The sequence below is a fragment of the Giraffa tippelskirchi genome, chromosome 1, assembly GCF_054371585.1.
Source record: "Giraffa tippelskirchi isolate mGirTip1 chromosome 1, T2T-mGirTip1v1.2.pri, whole genome shotgun sequence".
In the NCBI taxonomy this organism is placed as follows: Eukaryota; Metazoa; Chordata; class Mammalia; order Artiodactyla; family Giraffidae; genus Giraffa; species Giraffa tippelskirchi.
In genome coordinates, this window is record NC_137275.1 from 23,451,735 (window position 1) to 23,476,566 (window position 24,832).

Consider the following 24,832-nt stretch of genomic DNA (forward strand, 5'->3'; position numbering starts at 1 on the left):
AACCTCAGATATGCAGATGACACCACCCTTACGGCAGAAAGTGAAGAAGAACTAAAGAGCCTCTTGATGAAAGTGAAAGAGGAGAGTAAAATTTGGCTTAAAACTCAACATTCAGAAAACTAAGATCATGGCATCTGGTCCCATCACTTCATGGCAAATAGATGGGGAAACAATGGAAACAGTGAAAGACTTTATTTTGGGGGGCTCCCAAATCACTGCAGATGGTGACTGCAGTCATGAAATTAAAAGACATTTGCTCCTTGGAAGAAAAGTTATGGCCAACTTAGACAGCATATTAAAGAACAGAGACATTACTTTGCCAATAAAGGTCCACCTAGTCAAAGCTATGGTTTTTCCAGTAGTCATGTATGGATGTGAGAGTTGGACTGTAAAGAAAGCTGAGCTTTGAATAATTGATGCTTTTGAACTGTGGTGTTGGAGAAGACTCTAGAGAGTTCCTTGCACTGCAAGGAGATCCTACCAGTCCATCCTAAAGAAAATCAGTCCTGAATATTCATTGGAAGGACCGATGCTGAAACTGAAACTCCAAAACATTGGCCACCTGATGTGAAGAACTGACTCACAAGAAAAGACCCTGATGCTGGGAAAGACTGAAGGTGGGAGGAGAAAGGGACAACAGAGGATGAGATGGTTGGATGGCATCACTGACTCAATGGACATAAGCTTGAGTAAACTCTGGGAGTTGGTGATGGACAGGGAGGCCTGGCATGTTGCAGTCCATGGAGTCGCAGAGAGTTGGACATGACTGAGCGACTGAAGTGAACTGAACTGAACATGGGTGCAAACTTTTGTCATACTTGGTGAACTGTGCAGTCAGTTCTACTACAATACTTGTTTTCAAAAATGCAAATTGGTTCTAACACGACAGCAAAAAATTTTATATTGACTTTTGACATTGGATTTCATCCATTAAGAGTAGTAGATAAACACAGAAAACTGCACCCAACCCAAATGAAAAGAGTCAAGTATAAATATATACCATGCCGACCTATATGCTGTTTTCATACATTTTCCTTCAAATCTGTTAAAAGCCCTGCCATTCACTGCTACATTTGTTTTAAAAGGTAATTTTTTTAAAGAAAGAATAAAATTAGAAAAGCATTTTTCATATTTTCCCATATATTTTCCATTGCTGGCATTCTTCACTCATTTGGAACTGGGTTTTTACTGGTATCACTTTTCTTCCCCTAGAAAGACTTCCTTTAATATTTCTTGTAATTCAGGTCCGCTAGAAATAAATTCTCTGTGCTTTTATTTGTAAAAAAAAAAAAAAAAAGAATATGCTGCTCTCATCTTTGAAAGATATTTTCACTTGACATAGAATCTTATGTTAACTTTTTAAAATCATGTTACAGTTATCATTCTATTCCTCATTTGGCTTACATTATTTCTGGGAAGAAATCAGTAATTTATCTTGCTATCCCAGCTGCTTTTGTTTCTCCAGCTGCTTTCAAGAGTTTTACATTATCATCGGTTTTCAACAAATTGAGTATGATATGTTTTAAAATGGTTTTCCCTTCAACTATCCTGCTTGGAGTTTGTTTTCTTAGATTTAGAAATTTATAGTTTTCATCCTGTTTGTTAAAGTTAAACCATTATTCCTTCAAATATATATTTCCTGGCTCCTCTTCTCTGCCATATTAAGATACTCCAATTATGCATATGTGAGATCATATTCCTCAGATTACTGAGGATCTGGCCTTTTATTATTACTTTCATTCAGTATCTCAATATATATAGTTTCTATTGCAGTATCTTCAAGTCATGCTTCTTTTCTTCTGTGGTGGGAAATCAGTTGATAACCCATAAGTGATTTTTCCACTCAGATATTGTATTTGTAAGTTGCACTGCAGCTCTAAAGTTCCCTTTGCCTATTTTTAATGTCTTCCATTTCTCTCCTCATTATATCCATATTTTCCATTACATACTTGAGCATATTTACTATAGTTGTTTTAAAGCCCATGTCAGCTATTTCATTCATTTCCATAATTTCTGAGTCAGTTTCTACTGACTTTCTGCTTCACAATTTCCTGCTTATTTGTATGCTATAATTTTTATTGGGTAGGGCTTCCCAGGTGGCACAGTGGTGAAGAGTCTGCCTGCCAGTGCAGGAGACATATGCAGGAAACACAAGAGCAGCAGTTTTGATCTCTGGGTCGGGAAGATCCCCTGGAGTAGGAAGTGGCCACCTGCTCCAGTGATATTGCCTGGAAAATTCCATGGACAGAGGAGCCTGGTGGGCTACAGTCCATGGGGTCCCAAAGAGTCGGCCACAACTGAGCACACAGCATACACACAGACACTATAAAAACTATGTTCTTAAAATTTTGGATTTTGTTTTCTGCTTTTAAAGAGTGTGGAATTTGACAGCTATTACTTGCCAATTAGTTTGATCCTTTTGAGGTTGTTTTTAAATTGTTATTGGTGGTCTAGAGTAGCCTTTACTCTAGAGCTCTTTTAGCCCCATCCGAACACATAACTCTAGGATATCTACTGAATGGCCACTTGCCACTCTGGTGGTCAAAATTGAAGTGTGTCTCAACCACATGAGGTTCTAGGAACTGTTCAACTTACAGCTCCCCAGTAATTGCATTTAATCTAGCCTTATGGCATTTCATACTATGCATGTGCATCTTACTTAGCACAAAGTCTCAATGAAACCTCCTGCAGAGCCTTGGAGCTCCTCTGCATAGCTCCCACAGTTTGTGTTGTGCCTCACAAACTGAAGCTGCTACAACCTTCCCAAAACCAGACCTCAGTGACTTCTGTGCAGAGACTGCGATGCGTTCCTTGGTCTCCCTCTTCTGTACTGGGTCTGGAAAGTGACATCAGGTAGAATGCTGAGGCTTCTGTATGACTCATTTGTTTCCATCCATTCAGAGACACACTCAAGTACTGCATGTTTTCCAATGTCAGAAAACAATTGCTTCAAGAATTTTGTCCAGTTTTCTAGCTGTCCACAGGTAGAGGGACAACTCTGATACATGTTATTCCATTACGGGCAGAAAAGTAAAGCTAGAATTTTTTTAAAAATCTAGTTTGAGTTATTTACGTGTCAAGGCTCACATATTATCCTAGCATTTATGATAACAGCAGTTGATTGTATCTTAATTTTATAAAATAATTTCATTTATATTATCTGATTAGTTTTTATAACACTTTGAGTTAATAAGGGTGACTTTTACAATTGTGTTAGTCACTTCCCTGGTGGCTCAGAGGTTAAAGCATCTGCCTCCAATGCGGGAGACCCGGGTTCGACCCCTGGGTTGGGAAGATCCCCTGGAGAAGGAAATGGCAACCCACTCCAGTATTCTTGCCTGGAGAATCCCATGGACGGAGGAGCCTGGTAGGCTACAGTCCATGGGGTCGCAAAGAGTCAGACACGACTGAGCGACTTCACTTTCACTTACAATTGTGTTATAGCCAAAAAGACTGAGGTTCATAAAGCAAGTGAATGCTCATTTAGTAAGAGCTGGAGTTGGAATGTGATGTCAGCATAAACTACGACTCCTAAAAGTTGAATCCTGGTTTCATGTATATCACAAAACCCTTTTATTTTTCATCAATCCCTCCTCCTTTCTTTATTCCTGTCAGGTTTGGATTATCTTTCAGGGTTTAATCATCAACTTTATCATGTTAGCTTAGTCAAAATTTTAAGAAGCAACTCATTTCCACTTTGAAAAATGCTTACTTGTAATTCAAAACCATACATTATTTTTAATTTCAAGTGACAATCTATAATCAACATATATCATACATAACCAACATCCTCCAAAACCATATATAGGCTTCTAAAGGCCTCCCTAACCTCCTAAACTGCCAGCATTCATGTGTAACCTTGAATCCGTAACATCTTTCCTCTTCTAAGTCATTTACCCTAATTTTGAGCCATGAAGCTGCAGTAAACGTTTCAGAATTTTTCCTAGTCCAAATGCAAAAACTTCAATTAAATATTAAAATAGAAAGGAAAACAAAATTTTTTTAACTAAACAAGACTAAAGTAATAAGCCAGCTCCTCAGCATGACTAAGTAATAGATTTAAACGACAGCTTTCTAAGAATGAGTTGCATTTATGTCAGTCCATAATAATATAGGACCAACCGACAGCGGCAATATTTGAAAAAATTTCAAGACTCAGTTGATTACCTTGTACCTTGAGGTACAGGATGAAAAGAGGGTTTTAATATTCCACCACACTTCTAGTCAACAGTGTGACTACAAGGAGCACTGTACTAAGAGAAAAAATACCTGAGACCATGTAGCCATCAGCGGGAATGACTTCTGTGAGTCACATCGTCCGTCATAATCTGCCTAGTTGGACACAGGGGATGAGAGCACGAGAGCCGTGGACTCGCAGTCTCCAGTCTGAGTTAAGAGTAGTGGTGTAAACACTCTGGAAAGCAGTTTACATAGTTGATATACTTATATAATTTACGCTTTCAAACTGTGGTGTTGGAGAAGACTCTTCAGAGTCCTGTGGACTGAAAGAAGATCAAACCAGTCAATCCTAAAGGGAATCAACCCTGAATATTCACTGGAAGGAACTGATGCTGAAGCTGGAGCTCCCAATACTTCGGCCACCTGATGTGAAGAGCCAACTCACTGGAAAAGACCCTGATGCTGGGCAAGAGTGAAGGCAGGAAAAGGGGACGACATGGTTGGATGGCATCACTGACTCAGTGGACATGAGTTTGAGCAAACTCCAGGAGATGGTAAAGGACAGGGAAGCCTAGCATGCTGTAGTCCATGGGGTTGCAAAGTCAGACACGACTGAGTGACTGAAAATTATATAATGTTTTTAAATAGACTTTACAGTCACCTAGGCAACAATATCCATGAAGTCATAGTCTTTCATGTGCAAGTTATATTTTCCTATAATACAGTAAAAACATACTTAACTATTAATTCTAAGATGTGATTCACTTACCATTGAAATTTCTTTCTTGGTCTTTCTTGCCATTAATGGCATACGTATTGCCCTTTGGGAAACACTGGGTTATCCTAGTTAACTTAGAAATTTATATAAATTAATTTTCATTAAAGTAATTACCATCTTAGGAAACAATGCTATAAAGTTTTATGTAATATATAATGACAAGATATGAAGTTTTAGGCCTTTCATTTAGCAAATACTTGAAAACTGCTTTTGGTTGGCTTTTTTCAAATCAAAGTCTGAAGAGCTGGAGATGTGGGAAAACTCCAAAGCCAACCTCCCTTCCTACCCTAAAACCAACATGATCACAACCATGTTATTTTGGGGGGAAAAAAGAGACTTCCACATGAAAAGAAAAAAGAAAAAGTACAACAAAATGTTAAGTGGTTATTTAAACAATTATGGGTCATTGTTTTCTTTAAATTCTTCACTGTGTTCTTCCTTTTTCTACTTGTGAAATTTACCTAAGTCCTTCTATTTCTTTTTAATAAAAGAATACAGCAATACTTTCTGTGTTTGGCAATAAGGAGTTCATGATCTGAGCCACAGTCAGCTCCGGGTCTTGTTTTTGCTGACTGTATAGAGCTTCTTCACCTTTAGCTGCAAAGAATATAATCAGTCTGATTTTGGTATAGACCATCTGGTGATGTCCATATGTAAAGCCTTCTCTTGTGTTGTTGGAAGAGGGTGTTTGCTATGACCAGTGTGTTCTCTTGGCAAAACTCTGTTAACCTTTGCCCTGCTTCATTTTGTACTCCAAGGCCAAATTTGCCTGTTACTCCAGGTATCTCTTGGCTTCCTACTTTTGTATTCCAGTTCCCTATAATGAAAAGGACATCTTTTTTTGGGTGTTAGTTCTAGAAGGTCTTGTAGGTCTTCATAGAACCATTCAACTTCAGCTTCTTCAGCGTTACTGGTTGGGGCATAGACTTGGATTACGGTGATACTGAATAGTTTGCCTTGGAAACGAAGAGATCATTCTGTCATTTTTGAGACTGCATCCAAGTACTGCATTTCAGATTCTTTCGTTGACTATGATGGCTGCTCCATTTCTTCTAAGGGATTCTTGCCCACAGTAGTAGATATAATGGTCATCTGAGTTAAATTCACCCATTCCAGTCCATTTTAGTTCACTGATTCCTAAAATGCTGATGTTCATTCTTGCCATCTCCTGTTTGACCATTTCCAATTTGCCTTGATTCATGGACCTAATATTCCAGGTTCCTATGCAATATTGCTCTTTACAAAAAATATATATATATATATTGCTCTTTACAGCATAGGACTTTACTTCCATCATCAGTCACATCCACAACTGGGTGTTTTTTTTTGCTTTGGCTCCATCCCTTCATTCTTTCTGGAGTTATTTCTTCACCCATCTCTAGTAGCATGTTGGGCACCTACTGACCTGGGGTGTTCATGTTTCAGTGTCCTTTTTGCCTTTTCATTCTGTTCATGGGGTTCTCAAGGCAAGAATACTGAAGTGGTTTGCCATTCCCCTCTCCAGCGGACCACGTTTTGTCAGAACTCTCCACCATGACCTGTCCGTCTTGGGTGGCCCTACATGGCATGGCTCATAGTTTCACTGAATTAGACAAGGCTGTGGTCCATGTGATCAGTTTGGTTAGTTTTCTGTGATTGTGGTTTTCATTCTGTCTGCCCTCAGATGAAAAAGGATAAGAGGCTTATGGAAGCTTCTTGATGGGAGAAACCGACTGAGGCTTGTTCTGATGGGTGGGGCCATGCTCAGTAAATCTTTAATCCAATTTTGTTGATGGGTGGGGCTGTGCTCCCTCCCTGTTGTTTGACCTGAGGCCAAATTATGGTGGAGGTAATGAAAATAATGGTGACCTCCTTCAAAGGTCCCCGTGCACACACTGCCTCAGTGCCTCTGACCCTGCAGCAGACCCACGCCTCTGTTGGAGACTCCTGGACACTCATGGGCAAGTCTGGGTCAGTCTCTTGTGGGGTCACTGCTCCTTTCTCCTGGGTCCTGGTGTGCACAAGATTTTGTTTGTGCCACTCAAGAGTCTGCTTCCCCAGTAATGTATAAGTTCTGGTGTAAGACTCTGGGTCCTGGTGTGCACAAGGTTTGTTTTGAGCCCTCCGAGCATCTCTGGTGGAAACGGGGTTTGATTCTAAATGAGGTTTCACCCCTCCTACCATCTTGTTGGTGCATCTCCTTTGCCCTTGGACATGGGGTATCTTTTTTTGGTGGGATCCAACATTCTCCTGTTGATGGTTGTTCAGCAGCGAGTTGTAATTTTGGATTTCTTGCAGAAGATGAGTGCATGTCCTTCTACTCTGCCATCTTGAAACTTTAAGCTATGGTTAAAGCCTACTCAAAGCTATGGTTTTTCCAGTAGTCATGTATGGATGTGAGAATTGGACTGTAAAGAAAGCTGAGCACCAAAGAATTGATGCTTTCAAACTGTGGTGTTGGAGAAGACTCTAGAGAGTTCCTTGCACTGCAAGGAGATCCTACCAGTCCATCCTAAAGAAAATCAGTCCTGAATATTCACTGGAAGGACTGATGTTGAAGCTGAAGTTCCAGTACTTAGGCCACCTGATGCAAAGAACTGACTCACTAGAAAAGACCCTGATGCTAGGAAAGATTGAAGGCAGGAGGAGAAGGGGATGACAGAGGATGAGATGGTTAGATGGGCATCACTGACTCAATGGACATGAGTTTGAGTAAGCTCCAGGAGTTGGTGATGGACAGGGCAGCGAAGCATGCTGCAGTCCATGGGGTCGCAAAGAGTTGGACATGACTAAGCAACTGAACTGACTGAACTGAATATTTTCTATTCCTTTGGATATTCTTAGAATGAAAGCTGCATATTATTTCAACCTATTCCTTATAATAGTTACATTTCAAATCTCATTTTTGATTTAAAACAAAAATTTAAGTGAGGACACCAACTTTTTTCTTTCTTACTTTTAAAACCATTTGATATTTGTATACAGTCTTTTGTGACTAATATGTTACTATTCTCAAAGCACTAGAAATAGGGGTTTCACCCATTATTACATGAAAAATACAATCTTAAGAACCTAAATGCCCTCGATGGCCAAAGCAGAACACAAAAACACTGGGCTCTGAAAAATGGATCTAAAATCATCTTGTAATTATAGTTTGATTATTCTTAAAACTCTCACTGGGATTTACTTTTAATTACTCTGGCAAGGATGAGGACAAGTTGGGGAGTGGTAGGTAGATGGAAAGGATAGACGTCTCTAGAACAATAGCATAATTTGATAACTGCTGATGCTGGATGGTAAGTAAATGGGTGTTCTTTTTTTCCTGCATACTTGAAAAACTCAATAATAAAACAGAAATGAAGTTCCAAGTTGTCTATAAAGTATTTTTGCTATTTCATTTGTATAATCAACTGAGAAAACAAGTTATTTATCAGTAAGTACACAATTATTTAAAAGTTGTATGAAAGATTATTATTGCCACCTACTGGACACTGTGATTAACTACTTGCTCTTAAAAAACTCACTATTGAATAGGTCTCCCCATCCCAGCATAAATATCTGGTTTTTAACAAGACAATAAGTAATACCAGTAAATTTATGTTTATGTGTATTTATATTAGTAATGATAATTAATAATGTTATATCACATCATTTCTAACAACATGAAATGCCACCTACAAAACTGCATTATAAAATTTGAGTACATTGGTGATCACCTTATTGTTGTCCTCATTTTACAAAAGATCCCAGATTTTGAATTGTTTTCCCATAGAAATTTAAATTGTTTACACATAGGGATAGACCAGAAAGCTAGAAACTAGTCCTGGCTCTTAAATTTGGTGCATTATTATTTTTTTATCTCAGTCTTTTAAAAATCTTGATTTCTATTAAAATTTTTTTCATCATTTATAACTTCATTAATTGTATGCACCAGTGTTCTCAACCCTGCTACACCAGAATTACCTGCCAAATTTGAAAATAAACTGATGCTGATATCAAAACCAGAGTTTTTTTTTTTTAATCCAGGGTTAAAAGATCCATTAGTAAATATCAATGATTTTCAAAGTATAGTCTCTAGAGCAGCAACATCATCATCACCTAGGAATGAAACCAAGCAGGACCCTACGTAAAAAAGCTTTTCCTTGTCCCCGGACTTCCTTGCTTGTAGGAAAGTTTAGCCTCCTGGAACCTCCCAGAGTTCTAGAGGACAGATTCAAACAGAAAAGTGAAAGAATGCAGAAACAAAGGAAAGGCAGTCAAGAAACAATAGTGCAGCGCTGGGACAGGGCCTCTGATAGTTCCTCTACAAGAACTAAGACCCCATCCAGGTGGAAGATGGTAACTTCAGGCAGAGCACAAGCTCTGGATCCCACACTGGTTGGGATCGAAGGCTAATGACTGCGATTCCTAGAACATCATCATTACACGGGAAGGTCACACACCTTGCAGCCCTCCCCTCCACGTTTTGTAGGTAAAAACTCTTCGGAGAGTTCAAACTTTTTGAGCTCTAGCAGCCTATTTTCCTTGCTCAGCCCTTGTGATAAACTTTTTCTCTGCTCCAAACCCCCTCAGTTTGGTTTGTTTGGGCTTACTGAGTGTGCACCAGGCACACAAACTTGGGTTTGGCAACAGGAACTTGTTAGAAATGTAAATTTTCAAGGTCCACCCCACTTTGCCAACTGGTGCCAAGCAATTTGAACCTGTTAGCTCTCCAGGTGATTTGGATGCAGGCTAGTACTTGAGAGTTACAAGTATTTACCATACACATATTAAAACTTTTTACTCTTTTTAAACATGAGTTTAATTTACTGTTTTCTAATAAAGAAGAAAGTACATTAATAATACAAAAGAGAAAGAGGTTTATGTAAAGAGTAAACAAGTGCAATTCTACTATTTTTCCAGAAGGACACCATTATGAACACTCAACATTAGTTCTAGTTAGCCAAAAGGAAAAACGCTCTAATGGAAGGTTAGGGAATAATTTATTCATGGGCCAGTTAATAGGACCCTGGAATGCTCTTGCCCAGAGCAAGTTTTCCAACCATATTTCCTTGTTCTGGTTTGTTCTGCTCAGAAAGTCACCTTTCTAAGACATAATTAAGACCTTCAACCATATCATACCTTTCCACTACGGAATGTCACATCTAGAAATACAGAGAAAAATAAATTTTGCTCAAAGATTTTCTCCAAACCGTTGTAAATAATAAAGGTCGAGGGGGACCTGAAAGCAAGTTAAATGCCCCTAAATTCGGAAATGACTCCATCAATTAGAGGATCAACAGAATGAAATATTGCTCAACCATTAAAATGCTGCTTTTCATATGAGATTTTAAATAATATGGGGAAATCCTTACTTTATAACATCACTTGTGTGCATGTTCCCTCTGTTTTTCTGTTTCTGTCAACTGAAAAAAATAATGGAAAGCACTGAACTATTAATACTGGTTACCTGAGTAGTAGCATTGAGTGATACTTTAATATTTATTAATATTGCTAAAATTTTTAATAAGAGTATACTTACTTCATTAATTGGAAGAAAATTTACAAATACAGTAATGGTGCTTCTATTTGTGAATTAGGGTCTTTAACAATCAGTATGTTTTCAGGATTGATGCTGAAGCTCCAACACTTTGGACATCTGATGCAAAGAGCCAAACTCGTTGGAAAAGACCCTGATGCTGGGAAAGATTGAAGGCAGGAGAAGAACGGGACTACAGAGGATGAGATGGTTGGATGGCTTCATCGACTCAATGGACATGAGTCTGAGCAAACTCTAGGAAAGAGTCAAGAACAAGAAAGCCTGGCATGCTGCAGTCCCTGGGGTCACAAAGAGTCAGACATGCGACTGAACATGAACAACTTTCAGAAGACCAGAACTGTGGGAAACAAGCAGACATTTTTTTCACTCCTTCCTTCAACGCTCTTTCTCAACCCACTCCTCCAACTCTTATATTTCTACTTTATTCACATCAGCTGTGCTGGAACCCCATAATTATACGCACCAAGAAACTGAAGTGTAATTTATTCAATATTTTCAAAACTTAAAAACTGGTCAAACAGTTTACCTCAGAATATATAAAAAGGAGGTAAAATGGCCTAATAGTTAAGAAAACAGGCTTCAAGATCAGACAAATGTAGGTTTAAATCTTAAATTGCCACTTAAGGGACCTCACACAAGTTTCAATTTCTTTTTCTGTGAAATGAGAGTCTCACCTTCCTCCTTGAGCTCCTGTGAGGAGGAAATGAGATAATGCACATAAAGCAGAAGACAGTAATAGGCACTCAATAGAAGGTAATTGCTGTTACTGTTTTGTAGTCAATGTTACAGTTGTTTTCAGTAATCAGTCATCAAATTTTAATTTTCCTGTGGGAGAAAAAAGCTTAGTGGGGTACAGTCATTTGGATGTCTCAGACGACTAAAATTTCAAAAACAATTGGGGAGACCTACATGGAGCCGTCAAATTATTCTTTACAAAGTGAGTGTTATTAAAACCCACCAACAAATTTATCAGTACTGTTGTTTCATAGGGCTTCCCTTGCAGCTCAGATGGTAAAGAATCTGCTGGCAATGCAGCAGACCCAGGTTCGATCCCTGGGTTGGGAAGATCCCCTGGAGAAGGGAATGGCATATAATTTCATGTAAGAAAAAGCCCTTGAACATCCCCTAAAAAAGTGGAAGACAGTCTCAGAGTAAAGGAAATCAATCATTTTCAAGAAAGGACAGTTGGTAACTGCATGACAAAATTATCCTTAATTTTTTGTTTTGTCACGTACCAGTAAACATTTAAGGACCAACAACAGTTTGCAAATTGGTAGCTGAACTTCCTAGCCTGATTCTTCATCCATAAATTGAGTTGCTTTATCTACCTCATGGGATATTCATTCAACAAACATGAACAACTTGCTATTAAGCAGAGGAAACTAAGGATCAAATGAAGCAAAGTCAATATATAAAAACACTATACACTGTGCCTTATATACTGCAAACCACCATTAAAATATACAGTATTATTACAAAAAATACAAACAGTGTAAATTGATTCATAAGAGGAGAAAAATTTCCCATCCATCTGTTTTAATGGCTTAGTCATTTTCTATATTCATGCTATCACAAAAGACATTCAGAAGTTTTCAGAATGAAGACTCTCCAATTTTTCTTCACAAGAGTCATACTTGTGATAGATCCCACAATTCTTTCATTTTCTGTCTTGTGGGAATTGAGGACCTTACTTTTCTCTCATATGGTACAGCTCTCAAGGGACAGTTATTAAGGTAGAAACTGCTGCTGTAATTACCAGCATGCAGAATCTGAATTCTGAGGAAGAAAATATAATAGGATCTAAAAGGTAGGTTCAGACACACAGCAAACTTTATTTTCTTATTTTTGAAAGTGTTCTAAGATTTCCCAGTGTTAAAATTTACTTTCAAGTATGATGATCAATAATAAGACACCAAACTTAGAAAACACAGTTTTATAATTTTCACTGTTGCTTCTTGATCCAGTGAGAATAATTTCACAATACAACACATTTAGGCAGCTTTTTTGTCACTATCTTTGGTTTCTGCTTCTTTAGGCAACAATGGCTCGATCTTTAGTAACAAACCTTCACTTGTTGAACTTCGAAGGAAAGCACGTACCACAAAAGGTCCTGAAAACAGAGACAAGAATCAGTTCTCATTTTATTCCAAATACCTAATGAGCAAATACAAACATACAACAAGAAACCTTATAGGATTCGTGCTATATTTTCACTTGAAAAGTACTGATATTACTGAACTATTATTTTAAATTATAACAATGGGAGGAAGATTGTTTCATTTCTAGAAAAGAAGACAAACTAGTTGTACCAGAATTTACTAGAGATTTATCAATGAAACCACACATATTCACTAATAATTCATTTCTCTCTTCCAGAAGGTGATCACCTAGAATTTATTGCAAAGACAACAGTAAAGGGAGCAGGTGGTGATATTTACCTTAGATGGCAAGATTCTAAATATTTATTTAAAACTGTCAGCACATATGCTACCTTTGTATTATGAAATATTTTTTAGTCAAATTCCCTAAAAATTAAAAAAGCTTTCATAATGTTAAGGGACCTCATTTAAAATGGCAAAGAGAAGATAACTACATTGATTTTAAAGATTTACTATTCATCATTCTAGGGCATCCCCGGTGGCTCAGTGGTCAAGAATCTGCCTGCAATGCAGCAGACCCAGTTCTATCCCTGGGTTGGGAAGATTCCCTGGAGAAGGGAATGGCAACCCACTCCAGTATTCTTGCCTGGAGAATTCCATGGACAGAAGAGCCTGGTGGGCTTCAGGCCATGGGATCGCAAAGAGTCAGACACAACTGAGCAAAACACACACACACACACACACACACACACATTCATCATTCCTGCTATAGGCTCAGAGGTTTTTAAACTGAAATCAAAGTTCTCTAAGACATAGAAGAATCTATACATACAATTATATTTATAATCTACATACAATTACTAAGTACTATGGTCATACTTAGCAGAACAGAATTAACATATGAGGTATTTATTCACCAGTGTGTTTAACTCCCAAATAAGGTTAAATATAGCTTGAGATTGTGTTTTAATTATACATTTGGTTTATAAAACAAAATGTGACAGATTCCTATAATGGGAAGCCTGTAAGTACTGAGGCAGTTGAGGGAAATGGACTCTTGTTTGGTTTCAGTCAGCTACAAGAGAACACGTTTTTGTGAATGGCAGTGATACAGCAAGTGATACAGGGATCTATACATGTTCCTAGCTTATGACACAGCTGCCACATCAAGTTTCACTGTTCTCCATGAATCACCCCATTTATAAAATGTGATTCTTCTGACATGACTAAAACTTTGTCTCTTTTCCAAAATAAATAAGATAAAGAAAGCCAACTGCTAGTACCAGTGACAAAGTAAATGGTCTGGCTTCAAAATATGATCTATCTCATAAATGATTTTAGTTTCTGCTTAAACACTATTTTAAGTTTAAGGCAATCCATTACAGTTTTCTTTCAAATTTTATTACATTTAATGATAGAAATAATGTGGGAATCTATCAAGGCTTCACAGTGTATTCCTTATTACTGTTAAAGAAGTTTCCTCTCTAGACAACTACAACTTGTCAAAAAGGATCAGGAATCCTTTGGTGAATTCAATTGTATTTCTTTAACCCCTGGAAATATCACGTTACTGTAATTGCATATTAGCTGGACTGTTTTCTTAATATTTTACATTTTTAAAGCATCACAGGATTATAGGGAAGTCTACCCCCAGTGAACCACTTACCCAAATTCAGTGGTCTTTGCCTACAAACTTCATTGATAACAGCTTGCAGATTGGCAGCTATCTGGTCACTTGGCATATCCAGCTGAAAGAAAAGGATACATAACATTAATGATGTAAAAGTAGGAAAATAATACAATTTTTGGTAACTGTAACAGTAGTTATTCCAGACAGCTTTTTCAAATATTCAACCAGTGCAAATTATCTATTAAGGGACTCTACTGTGAAAGAAAAAACTTCTACAACTCTTTTTCTAGAATGCTACATTTACATCTCTCTACATGTCAAGACTTAATTACCTTTTAGAGCATATTACAGCAAAGTATTTTGAAGTGGTTCCCACTTGTGATTCCTTGAATTCTAAGAAATTTCCCCAAAGCATATTGTAGGGTAAAATATACCATCACTACCCCCCACTTCTCCACCCCAGGCATCAGTGATATTTTTTCTTAAAGTTATTTGTTACTAATTTTTTTGTTAATTTGTTTTTTAAAAGAAATTTAAGAAAATATTTAGAGGTTAATGCTTTCAAAAGTCCGAATGAAACTCCTTGACTACACACATTCAGATAACATGTATCGCACAGGGAGACATTTCCAAGATGCTATGCTAACACTAACTGCAATAACAATTATCTTCCTACTTAGGAAAAGCTACAGTTAAGTCCTATATAATGAATGAGCCCTATTCATAAAACACCTAAACCAGCACACATCTTTGGAAAGTCCTTGAGTTTATCATTCAAAATTCAATGCATGTTATTCTCTTAAATATGCCACTAAAAATCAGTTCTGTTACAGTCCTATGTTTAGAGGATTTTGCACTTTGTCAAATGAATCCAGTTTTTAAAATTTATACAAATTTATGTAAGTGTAATAGTGTAATTAGTAAAAATTACAAAGAATTCAAGATCAAACAAGAATTCTATTTCCCAGTGACTCTTGAGATCACTGTGAGAAATGTGGTACATAAGCATAAAAAGAATTCCTCCTGAAAAAAAAAATTATTCTCATCATTATCAGACAACATTTATTCAACACGCACTTGGGCATGATACAGTATCAAATCCTAAATGAGAAGGTCTGGACATTACTGGAGGAATTTTCATTTTATGCCAATCCATAAGTGGGAGTTTTGAGAAGGGAAAAAAAGAAAATCAAGCAGTGCTCAGTTCTCCTTATTAAATCCATAGACCCTACAGACTTTAAATTGCATCAAAGTAAGTAGTTCACTGACAGACAGGGTACCTTACATTTCAGTTCAGTTACTCGCTCAGTCATGTCCGACTCTTTGTGACCCCATGGACTGCAGCACGCCAGGCCTCCCTGTCCATCACCAACTCCCGGAGTTTACCCAAACTCCTGTCCACTGAGTTGGTGATTCCATCCAACCATCTTATCCTGTCATCCCCTTTTCCTCCCACTTTCAATCTTTCCCAGCATCAGGGTCTCTTCAAATGAGTCAGCTCTTTGCATCAGGTGGCCAGAGTATTAGAGTTTCAGCTTCAATATCAGACCGTCCATTGAACACCCAGGACTAATTTCCTTTAGGATGGATCGGTTGGATCTTCTTGCAATCCAAGGGACTCTCACGAGTCTTCTCCAACACCACAGGTCAAAAGCATCAATTCTTCGGTGCTCAGCTTTCTTTATAGTCCAACTCTCACATCCCTACATGACTACTGGAAAAACCATAGCCTTGACTAGATGGACCTTTGTTGACAAAGTAATGTCTCTGCTTTTTAATATGCTGTCTAGGTTGGTCCTAATTTTCCTTCCAAGGAGTAAGCGTCTTTTAATTTTATGGCTGCAATCACCATCAGCAGTGATTCTGGAGCCCCCCAAAATAACGTCAGCCACTGTTTCCCCATCTATTTGCCTTGAAGTGATGGGACCAGATGCCATGATCTTAGTTTTCTGCATGTTGAGCTTTAAGCCAACTTTTTCACTCTCCTCTTTCACTTTCATCAAGAGGCTCTTTAGTTCTTCTTCACTTTCTGCCATAAGGGTGGTGTCATCCGCACATCTGAGGTTACTGATATTTCTCCCAGCAATCTTGATTCCAGCTTGTGCTTCTTCCAGTCCAGCGTTTCTCATGATGGACTCTGCATATAAGTTAAATAAGCAGGGTGACAATATACAGCCTTGATGTACTCCTTTTCCTATTTGGAACCAGTCTGTTGTTCCATGTCCAGTTCTAACTGTTGCTTCCTGATCTGCCATACAGGTTTCTCAAGAGGCAGGTCAGGTGGTCTGGTATTCCCATCTCCTTCAGAATTTTCCACAGTTTATTGTGATCCACACAGTCAAAGGCTTTGGCAGAGTCAATAAAGCAGAAATAGATGTTTTTCTGGCACTCTGTTGCTTTTTCGATGATCCAGTGGATGTTGGAAACTTGATCTCTGGTTCCTCTGCCTTTTCTAAAACCAGCTTGAACATCTGGAAGTTCACGGTTCACGTATTGCTGAAGCCTGGCTTGGAGAATTCTGAGCATTACTTTACTGGTGTGTGAGATGAATGCAATTGTGTGGTAGTTTGAGCATTCTTTGGCATTGCCTTTCTTTGAGATTGGAATGTAAACTGACCTTATCCAGTCCTGTGGCCACTGCTGAGTTTTCCAAATTTGCTGGCATACTGAGTGCAGCACTTTCACAGCATCATCTTTCAGGATTTGAAATAGCTCAAATGGAATTCCATCACCTCCACTAGCTTTGTTCACAGTGATGCTTCCTAAGGCCCACTTGACTTCACATTCCTGGATGTCTGGCTCTAGGTGAGTGTGAGTGATCACACTATCATGATTATCTGGGTTATGAAGATCTTTTTTGTACAGTTTTCTGTGTATTCTTGCCATCTCTTCTTAATATCTTCTGCTTCTGTTAGGTCCATGCCATTTCTGTCCTTTATTGAGCCCATCTTTGCATGCAATGTTCCCTTGGTATCTCTAATTTTCTTGAAGAGATCTCTAGTCTTTCCCAGTCTATTGTTTTCCTCTATTTTTTTGTATTGATTGCAGAGGAAGGCTTTTTTTATCTCTCCTTGCTATTCTTTGGAACTCTGCATTCAAATGGGTGTATCTTTCCTTTTCTCCTTTGCTTTTCGCGTCCCTTCTTTTCACAGCTGTTTGTAAGGCCTCCTCAGACAGCCATTTTGCTTTTTTGCATTTCTTTTTCGCATTTCCTTTTCTTGGGGATGGTCTTGATTCCTGTCTCCTGTACAATGTCATGAACCTCCCTCCGTCCATAGTTCATCAGGCACTCTGTCAGATCCAGCCCTTAAATCTATTTCTCACTTCCACTGTATAATCATAAGGGATTTGATTTAGGTCATACCTTACATTTGCTATGGCAGAAAAAAGAAAACAAAACATGTAGAGTATCAACATGTATCCTTTCATTCCTCTCTTAATTCTCCACTTTACCTCAAAAGGCCCTTCTTTCTATTATCAACTGAAGTAACCAGCACTGCTCTGAGGAGTTCCTTTACCCTTTGTAAAGATCTATTGTTGTTTAGTCGCTAGGTCGTTTCCCATGGACTGTAGCCTGCCAGGCTCCTCTGTCCATGGGATTTCCCAGGCAAGAATACTGGAGTGGGTTGTCATTTCCTTCTTCCAGTGATCTTCCGGACCCAGGGATCAAACTCGCATCTCCTGCTTGGCAGGCAGATTCTTTACCACTGAGCCACTAGGGAAGCCCACAAAGACCTATACGTACCTTAAATTTGGGAAAGTAACAGATACAAGCAAAAGCAAGAGGTCCAATATACCTTCCTTAACAGTTACAAGCTAGATTGCTGGACGTTGTATACTACGTTCAGATGTTTGTGACTATACTTTCTGCAGACTTATACTGCCATTCCTACTGTAAACTAACAACATAGGCTCCAGTAATGCAAAACAGATGCCCTCAATGATTTCATGAAATCTTAAAATACATAAACTGTTTTAAAATATAGTTTACACTTTTTTCCAAATTTTAGCACCTCTAATCGTTAGTACTATGTCCTCTACTAAATCTTAAAATAAATTCAGTCACACACCTCACTTTACTTTTTATTACAAAGTTGTATGTTTTATGAGCATAACTGTGATTATATAATTGTCTACTACAGATGACAAGAGAGCTACATAAACACATGTATGCACACAAGCATTTTAAAAAATTATTTATTCATTGGCTGTGCTGGGTCTTTGCTGCTGTGGGGGTTTTCTCCAGTTGTGGCAAGTGGGGGCTACTCTTTGTTGCAGTGCACAGGCTTCTCATTGCACTGACTTCTCTTGTTGCAGAACACACGCTCTAGGGTGTGTGGGCTTCAGTAGTCGTGGCACATGGGCTCAGTAGTTGCAGCTCCCAGGCTCCAGAGCACAGACTCAACAGTTGTGGCACATGGGCTTAGCTGCTCCATGGCATGTGAGATCTTCCCGGATCAGGACCTGAACCTGGGTCCCCTACACTGGTAGGTGGATTCTCTACCACTGAGCTACCAGGGAAGCCTCCATTAATGTTTTTAAGAAAAGACTGATTTACTGAATCCTCCCTTCTCCTTTCATCCTTATTATATCAGAAATAACTCGCTAAGCACACTAAGGGCTTTCTAGGTGGCTCAGTGAGTAAAGAATCTGCATGCAATGCAAGAGACACAGGAGACACGGGTCTGATCCCTGGGTCAGGAAGATCTCCTGGAGGAGGAAATGGCAACCCACTCCAGTATTCTTGCCTGGAGAATATTATAAGACAGAAGAGCCTGGCAGGCTACACAGTCTGTGAGGTCGCAAAGAGTCGGACACAACTGAGCATGCACTTATCTTCTAAGCACACTAGGCAGACCACTTCCCAAAGATGTCAGCGTGGTGGCTCAGTGGATATAGGTCAACTGTATCTCTTTGACTCTCAGATTTTCCTCTTTCAGTACAATTTGTAACTTTTGCTTTCAATCACTTTCTATCATTATGGGAGAACTAAAACACTGTAACTCTTAACCACTTTTCATCCCTTTGAGATACAGATACATGAAAGACAAACTGTAGTCATGAGACTGTCTGAGGCTGTGATTCTTAAACTTTTTCCAGCTATCAAATCTTGCTCCAGAATAAGATACTCAGGCACACAAAATTTTAGCTCATGTTTTAGGGTCTTCAAGGATTCTTTGATTAAGAGTAAGAGGAGGAGAGAAGACAAGCTTCTGAGGAAAGGGTCTCAGTTAAAAGGAATCACTGGGACACACCTGGAGAACCACCAATGTTGGAAGTCAGCTCAAATACTTTGAAGGACTAGGGACAAGAGTATGGAAAAAGGATTCAACTTAATTGTCTATATTTTACAGGGGACAGAACTAAAAAAGAAAAGCAACATTATGTGTGAACAATTTTTAAACACTCCTGTATTCCTTCTAAAGTGGCCCATTTCCGTCACTGTAAATGTTCCAACAGCCTCTAGATGACAGATCATCTCTAACTGGAAACTGCAGAGAGAACTGCTGCTTTGAATAAGCACTTGTTAGAACATCTGACCTTCAAAATCTCTTCCAAGTACAATGATCTAGGATCATATACAGGGTAGCCTGGCAGTGGTTTCTGCAAGTTGGCCAACACTCCTAATTCCCTTGACTCCTGAAGGTTTAAACCAAGAAAAGGAAGACAGTCTGTGTATTTCCTACATAACATAAAGGAAAGTAATGGCAGCAGGAATAGCGGCAGTGGTAGGGGTGATAGCAGAAGTAGTAGAAATAGAGCAGCTCCATTTATTAGGTGCTTACTCTAAGCCAACTCTTTTCTAAGCACTTACAGATTCTCACTTATTTCTCCCAAATATCCTAAAGATGGGTCCCATTATCATTTCCCTTGTACAATTAGAAACTGAGACTTAGAAAACTTTGTAACTTATTCAAAAGCACCCAGATGATAAAGAGTAGTCCAGCAGCTATGTGCATGAGTTCTAAAGGCAGAGAAATGTAACTCTGAAACCCACTTCCACTGCTTACTAGCTTGTGACCCTGGGCACAGCTAGAAAGTGATGGTAATCCTTATGAAAACTCAAGTATCAGTTCTGTGGAAAACACAAATGACTTGTTATAAACTAAGGAAAGAAAAAGAGGAAACTAAGTAAAATACTGAAAGGAAAAGAATATGCATTTAAGAGGGAAAAATGCAAATTTTTCTTTCTGCCTAATGAATCCTTTTCTACATTCCCAGCTTTTAGCTGTTAACAGCACACAATCTAGCAACATTCACTTGGCCTTCACTCTTTCTTGAGCATTGACTGGGGCCTAGGAATGGAAAGATGAGGAAGACACAAATCTTACCATCAAGGAGCTTACCATGTGGTCACTGAAATACAACATGACAGGTGCCATTCAAACTAAATGAACAAAGTACCACAACGGTACAGAAGGAGAAGTGACTCTGACAGGGAAGGTCTCACAAAGGTGATATTTAAATGGAGGCTTAAAGGATGAAGAGTTCTGAAGACAAAGAGAATCTACTAGGCAGAGGGAGGAGCACAAGGTACTGTGAGAACAGGTGGTTCAGGTGACCAGGAGGCAGCTCACTGTACCTAGGCCCAGGGTTGACTGCAAACTCAAATGACTCCAGCGGCCAGAGCTGGGAACATGCACGACTGAAGAGGACGGGGTTTGAGTGCATGTGCATATATGACCTGCAGGACGCAGGTTGTGCAGAGGTGGACAGCACTGCCCCACAGGGAAGAGGCAGTGGCCACTCAGTGCTAACAGAATGTTACACTGAGGTCTCTGGGGCCAGTTTATCAGAACTCTTGACTCATCAAGAATAACAAGGAATCTGGATTTCTGGGTGATAGGATCACCCAGTTTTTAAATGCTGAATAAATAAAACAAAACAAGTCTGGAAGCCAAACTCAGCCTGTAAGGTGCCAATTTGCAATGTCAGACATCAAGTTAAAGCACTGAAAATAACATGAAATCCTGAATTTGAACTTGGCATAGTGATTTGAGACTACACTGTAAAAAGATTTGAATCTATAGCTCAAGATTTTATAATGTGTGTATCCTAAGTCACCTCCCTGTGTCCAACTCCTTGCGACTCCATGGACTGTAGCCCACCAGGCTCCTCCGTCCATGGGATTCTCCAGGCAAGAATACTGGAGTGGGTTGCCTTGCCCTCCTTCCTCCAGGGGATCTTCCAGACCCAGGGATCGAACTTGCATTTCTTAGGCTTCCTGCATTGGCATTCTCACCTGGGAAGCCCTAAAGATTTTACACTGTATTCTGTCAACCATGAGGAGCTACTTAATGTTCATAAGTAAACAACTGGTATTTCTGAGCTATGTTTTAGAAAGAATTTTAGAGGAAGGGTGTATAACAGGAGTTGGCAAACTTTTCTCTATAACTGGTCAGAGAGAAAATATTTGGGGCTTTGCAGGCCAAATGGGCTGTCACAAATACTCAATTCTGCTGTTGTGGTGCAAAAGTCATCCTAGACAAAAACATGAACGATGACCCCAGCTGTGCTCCAAGAAAGTTTAATTTACAAAAACAGCTGGGGAGCTGGGAGGGTCCCACAGGCCACAGTTTGCAGACCCCTGGTGAGGAAGACAGACCAAAGGATGCCTGAGAAAGTGAGTGGCTAAAAGAAACCATTCATTTTCGCTACAACAGAAATGATTTTTGTTTCGTGTGTTTAACAGAAAGCTTTGTTGGGTGCTGATAGACTTTCAATGCATCCTACAATGCATCTATTTATGCAGATGAGGCAGAAAAATGTTTTTTCAAGCTAAGAATTGAATTGCCATTTAAAATAAAAGTAGGAAAAATGCTCAGCAACTGTTCTGAAAACTGCCACAAATTTTACATATGCACTTGAAACAAGATGTTGCATGGGGCCTTTCTGGAAGTTTGTTCAGGACTGATATCAGGGTCTATATCTGAAAGCAAAAAAGGCATTTAATGTCCTATATTCTTGGCCTTCCCAGGTGGCACTAGTGGTAAAGAACCCAGCTGCCAATGCAGAAGACATAAGAGACGCAAGTTTGATCCCTCGGTCGGGAAGATCTCCTGGAGGAGGGCATGGGAACACACTCCAGTATTATTGCCTGGAGAATTCCCATGGACAGAGGAGCCTGGTGGGCTACAGTCCACGGGGTCACCAAGAGTCAAACATGACTTAGGACGCATGCTTGCACTCACACTATATATTCTAAAGAAAGATACCAACAATTAAGGTCATAATATTCTCACCATAGTCAACAACCATGGAAAAGTAGAAGCAGGCCAAGAGGCAAGGCTCCAAGAAGCTCCTGTGTAGACTGGGGGCACCGCCAGAAGAGGGTGGTGGTTGAACATATGCTTGAAGGACATCAAATCAGTAAGAGCTGGTCAGAGGAGTATCGACAACCAAAGTGGTGCCACAAACACAAGCAGGTAAGACAGGGCAGTTGCTTCTACTCCCTTTGTTAAGCCTTTACCCCAGAGGAGTTGTGCCTGGAACCGGTAGTGGAGCAAGGCATTTACAACTGAATTAAGTCACTGCCACACTCTACAGTCTAGAGCGGAAGAAGGTGTGAATGAAATTTTAATAGGCCCTCCCCGCTTCACATCATAAGCCATAAAAGCATGGTTCCAACCTGAACAAGGAAAATCTTTGGATATGAGATCAGAGTTTCGAACTGGATCTCACTGAACTTTTAATTTCTGAATTAGATCACTAGAATTATGCCTGTCACTCACCTCACATGGCTGCGCATAAGACAGAAGAGAAACTGTGCATTGGAATCAGGGAGTGGAGAAGACTATTTCATGTTTGTACTTCACAAAATTCAGACTTTTCAATAGGGCTGTACGTTTACACACAGATGTATTCTGTGCACACGAGAAATGTGAATATACATTCATAGGAATGATGGTTATAATAATGAGTGACACCTAGGACTTCTCTGGTGCTCCAGTGGTTAAGAATCTACCTTCCAATGAAGGGGACACGGGTTAGATACCTGGTCAGAGAACTAAGATCCCACCCGCTGTGGGGCAACTAGGCCCACGTGCCACAACAACTGAGCCCACACCACAACTGGAGAGAAGCCAACTGGCTGCAACAAAAGATTCCATATGCCGCAGTGAAGATGCTGGGTGTGGCAACTATAATATTAGTAAGCCCCAGCACAGCCAAAAACAAACGAGTGATGCTGGAAACAACCTAAACGGCCCAAAAGAAGGACTGAGGTTAAATAAATTATGATACATCCACAAGATACTACTATGAAAATAATGCTTTGCAAGAATTTTAATAATTTTGGAAAATATTCAAGATACACTATTTAAGGAAAAGAGAAAAGAAAATTCAACACATAGTATAACAGTAATTACATAAACAAGAAATAACACGTAGTGAAATTTCCTCCCTTTTCCTAGAGCCCTGATGACGTGCCTGATGACATGAATAAGGTTTCTGCTCTGTTACAAACACATACACACAAAATACACACATAGAGAAAGAGCAATAATGAACAGCACTAAAATGTTACCAATTGCGATTTTAAAATGTTATAATCTTATTTATGCTATTCAGTATCTTTCAAATATATACGTGTTATCACATGTTAATTACAAAAAAAGAACACTAGCTTTAGCTTAGCATTTTAAATTACAAAACCAGTCCTTTACAATGGTAAAAAAATGACAAGGCATACTTTACCTCTTCGTGTTTCCTTGAAACAAAAATAAAATCCATTCCCACTGTTGGTACTGAGGGACACCCCCCCGCCACCCTGAGCAAGGGTCCTAACAGGCTTATACATATTGATAATTATATTTGTTTAATTGAAAGGCAGTAAAATGGACCATTTCAGGGTGTACAGTTCTATCGATTTTAACTCATGAAAACATCTGAGCAACCACCATCACAATACTACACAGAACCAAAAACCCTCCCTCACGTGACCTCCCTTAGCCATTCCTGATTCCTGGCAACTAGTGACTTGTCACGATGGCTTCGTTTTTTCTAAAAGATCATACAGATGGAATAACACATAACCTTTCTTTCCTCCGAAATTTAAAAAACTGTGGTAAAATATACCTAAAATTTACAATTTTAACCATTCTGAAGTGTATGGTTCAGTGGCATTAAGCACCTTCACGTTGTTGTACGGCTCTGACCACCATCTTACCTCCAGCACTCGTTCTATCTTCCGTATCTAAAACCCTGTATCCATTAAACACTAACTTCCAATTCCCTGCAACCCTAAGCCCCTGACAACCACCATTCTGTTTTCTGTCTTATGAATTTAACTGCTCTAAGCAGATCATATAATATTTGGAATCACGTAATATTTGTCCTTTTGCTACTGGCTTATTTCAGTTAGCATAATGTCGCTAAGTTTCATTCCTGTTGTAGCAAATATCAATATTTTGTCCCTTTTTAAGGCTGAATAATATTCTATTGTATGTACATACATTCTGTTCATCCATCCATTCTTTGATAGACACTTGTGAACCATGCTGCTATGAATATACATATATCTATCTATGTCTCTGCTTTCAGTTCTGTGAGGTATATACGTATAAGTGGAACTGATGGATCTTATGGTAAGTAGGTTTAATTTTTTGAGGAATCACCATACCATCTTC

General features: G+C 39.0%; 1 protein-coding gene across 4 annotated transcripts in view; it reads right to left on the reverse strand.

Moving 5' to 3' along the window:
* Positions 1–12,283: 12,283 nt before the first annotated feature.
* The window catches only part of MRPL1 (mitochondrial ribosomal protein L1), a 66,094-nt gene continuing 53,545 nt past the window's right edge, over positions 12,284–24,832 (reverse strand). For all 4 annotated transcript variants that reach the window (XM_081584234.1, XM_081584244.1, XM_081584224.1 and 1 more), the window contains 2 exons: positions 14,241–14,322; positions 12,284–12,585 (listed from right to left, as the gene is read on the reverse strand). In XM_081584234.1, the coding sequence (XP_081440360.1) occupies positions 12,467–12,585; positions 14,241–14,322 (201 nt within the window). In that variant the 3' untranslated portion in view covers positions 12,284–12,466. The remainder of the gene's footprint in view (positions 12,586–14,240; positions 14,323–24,832) is intronic.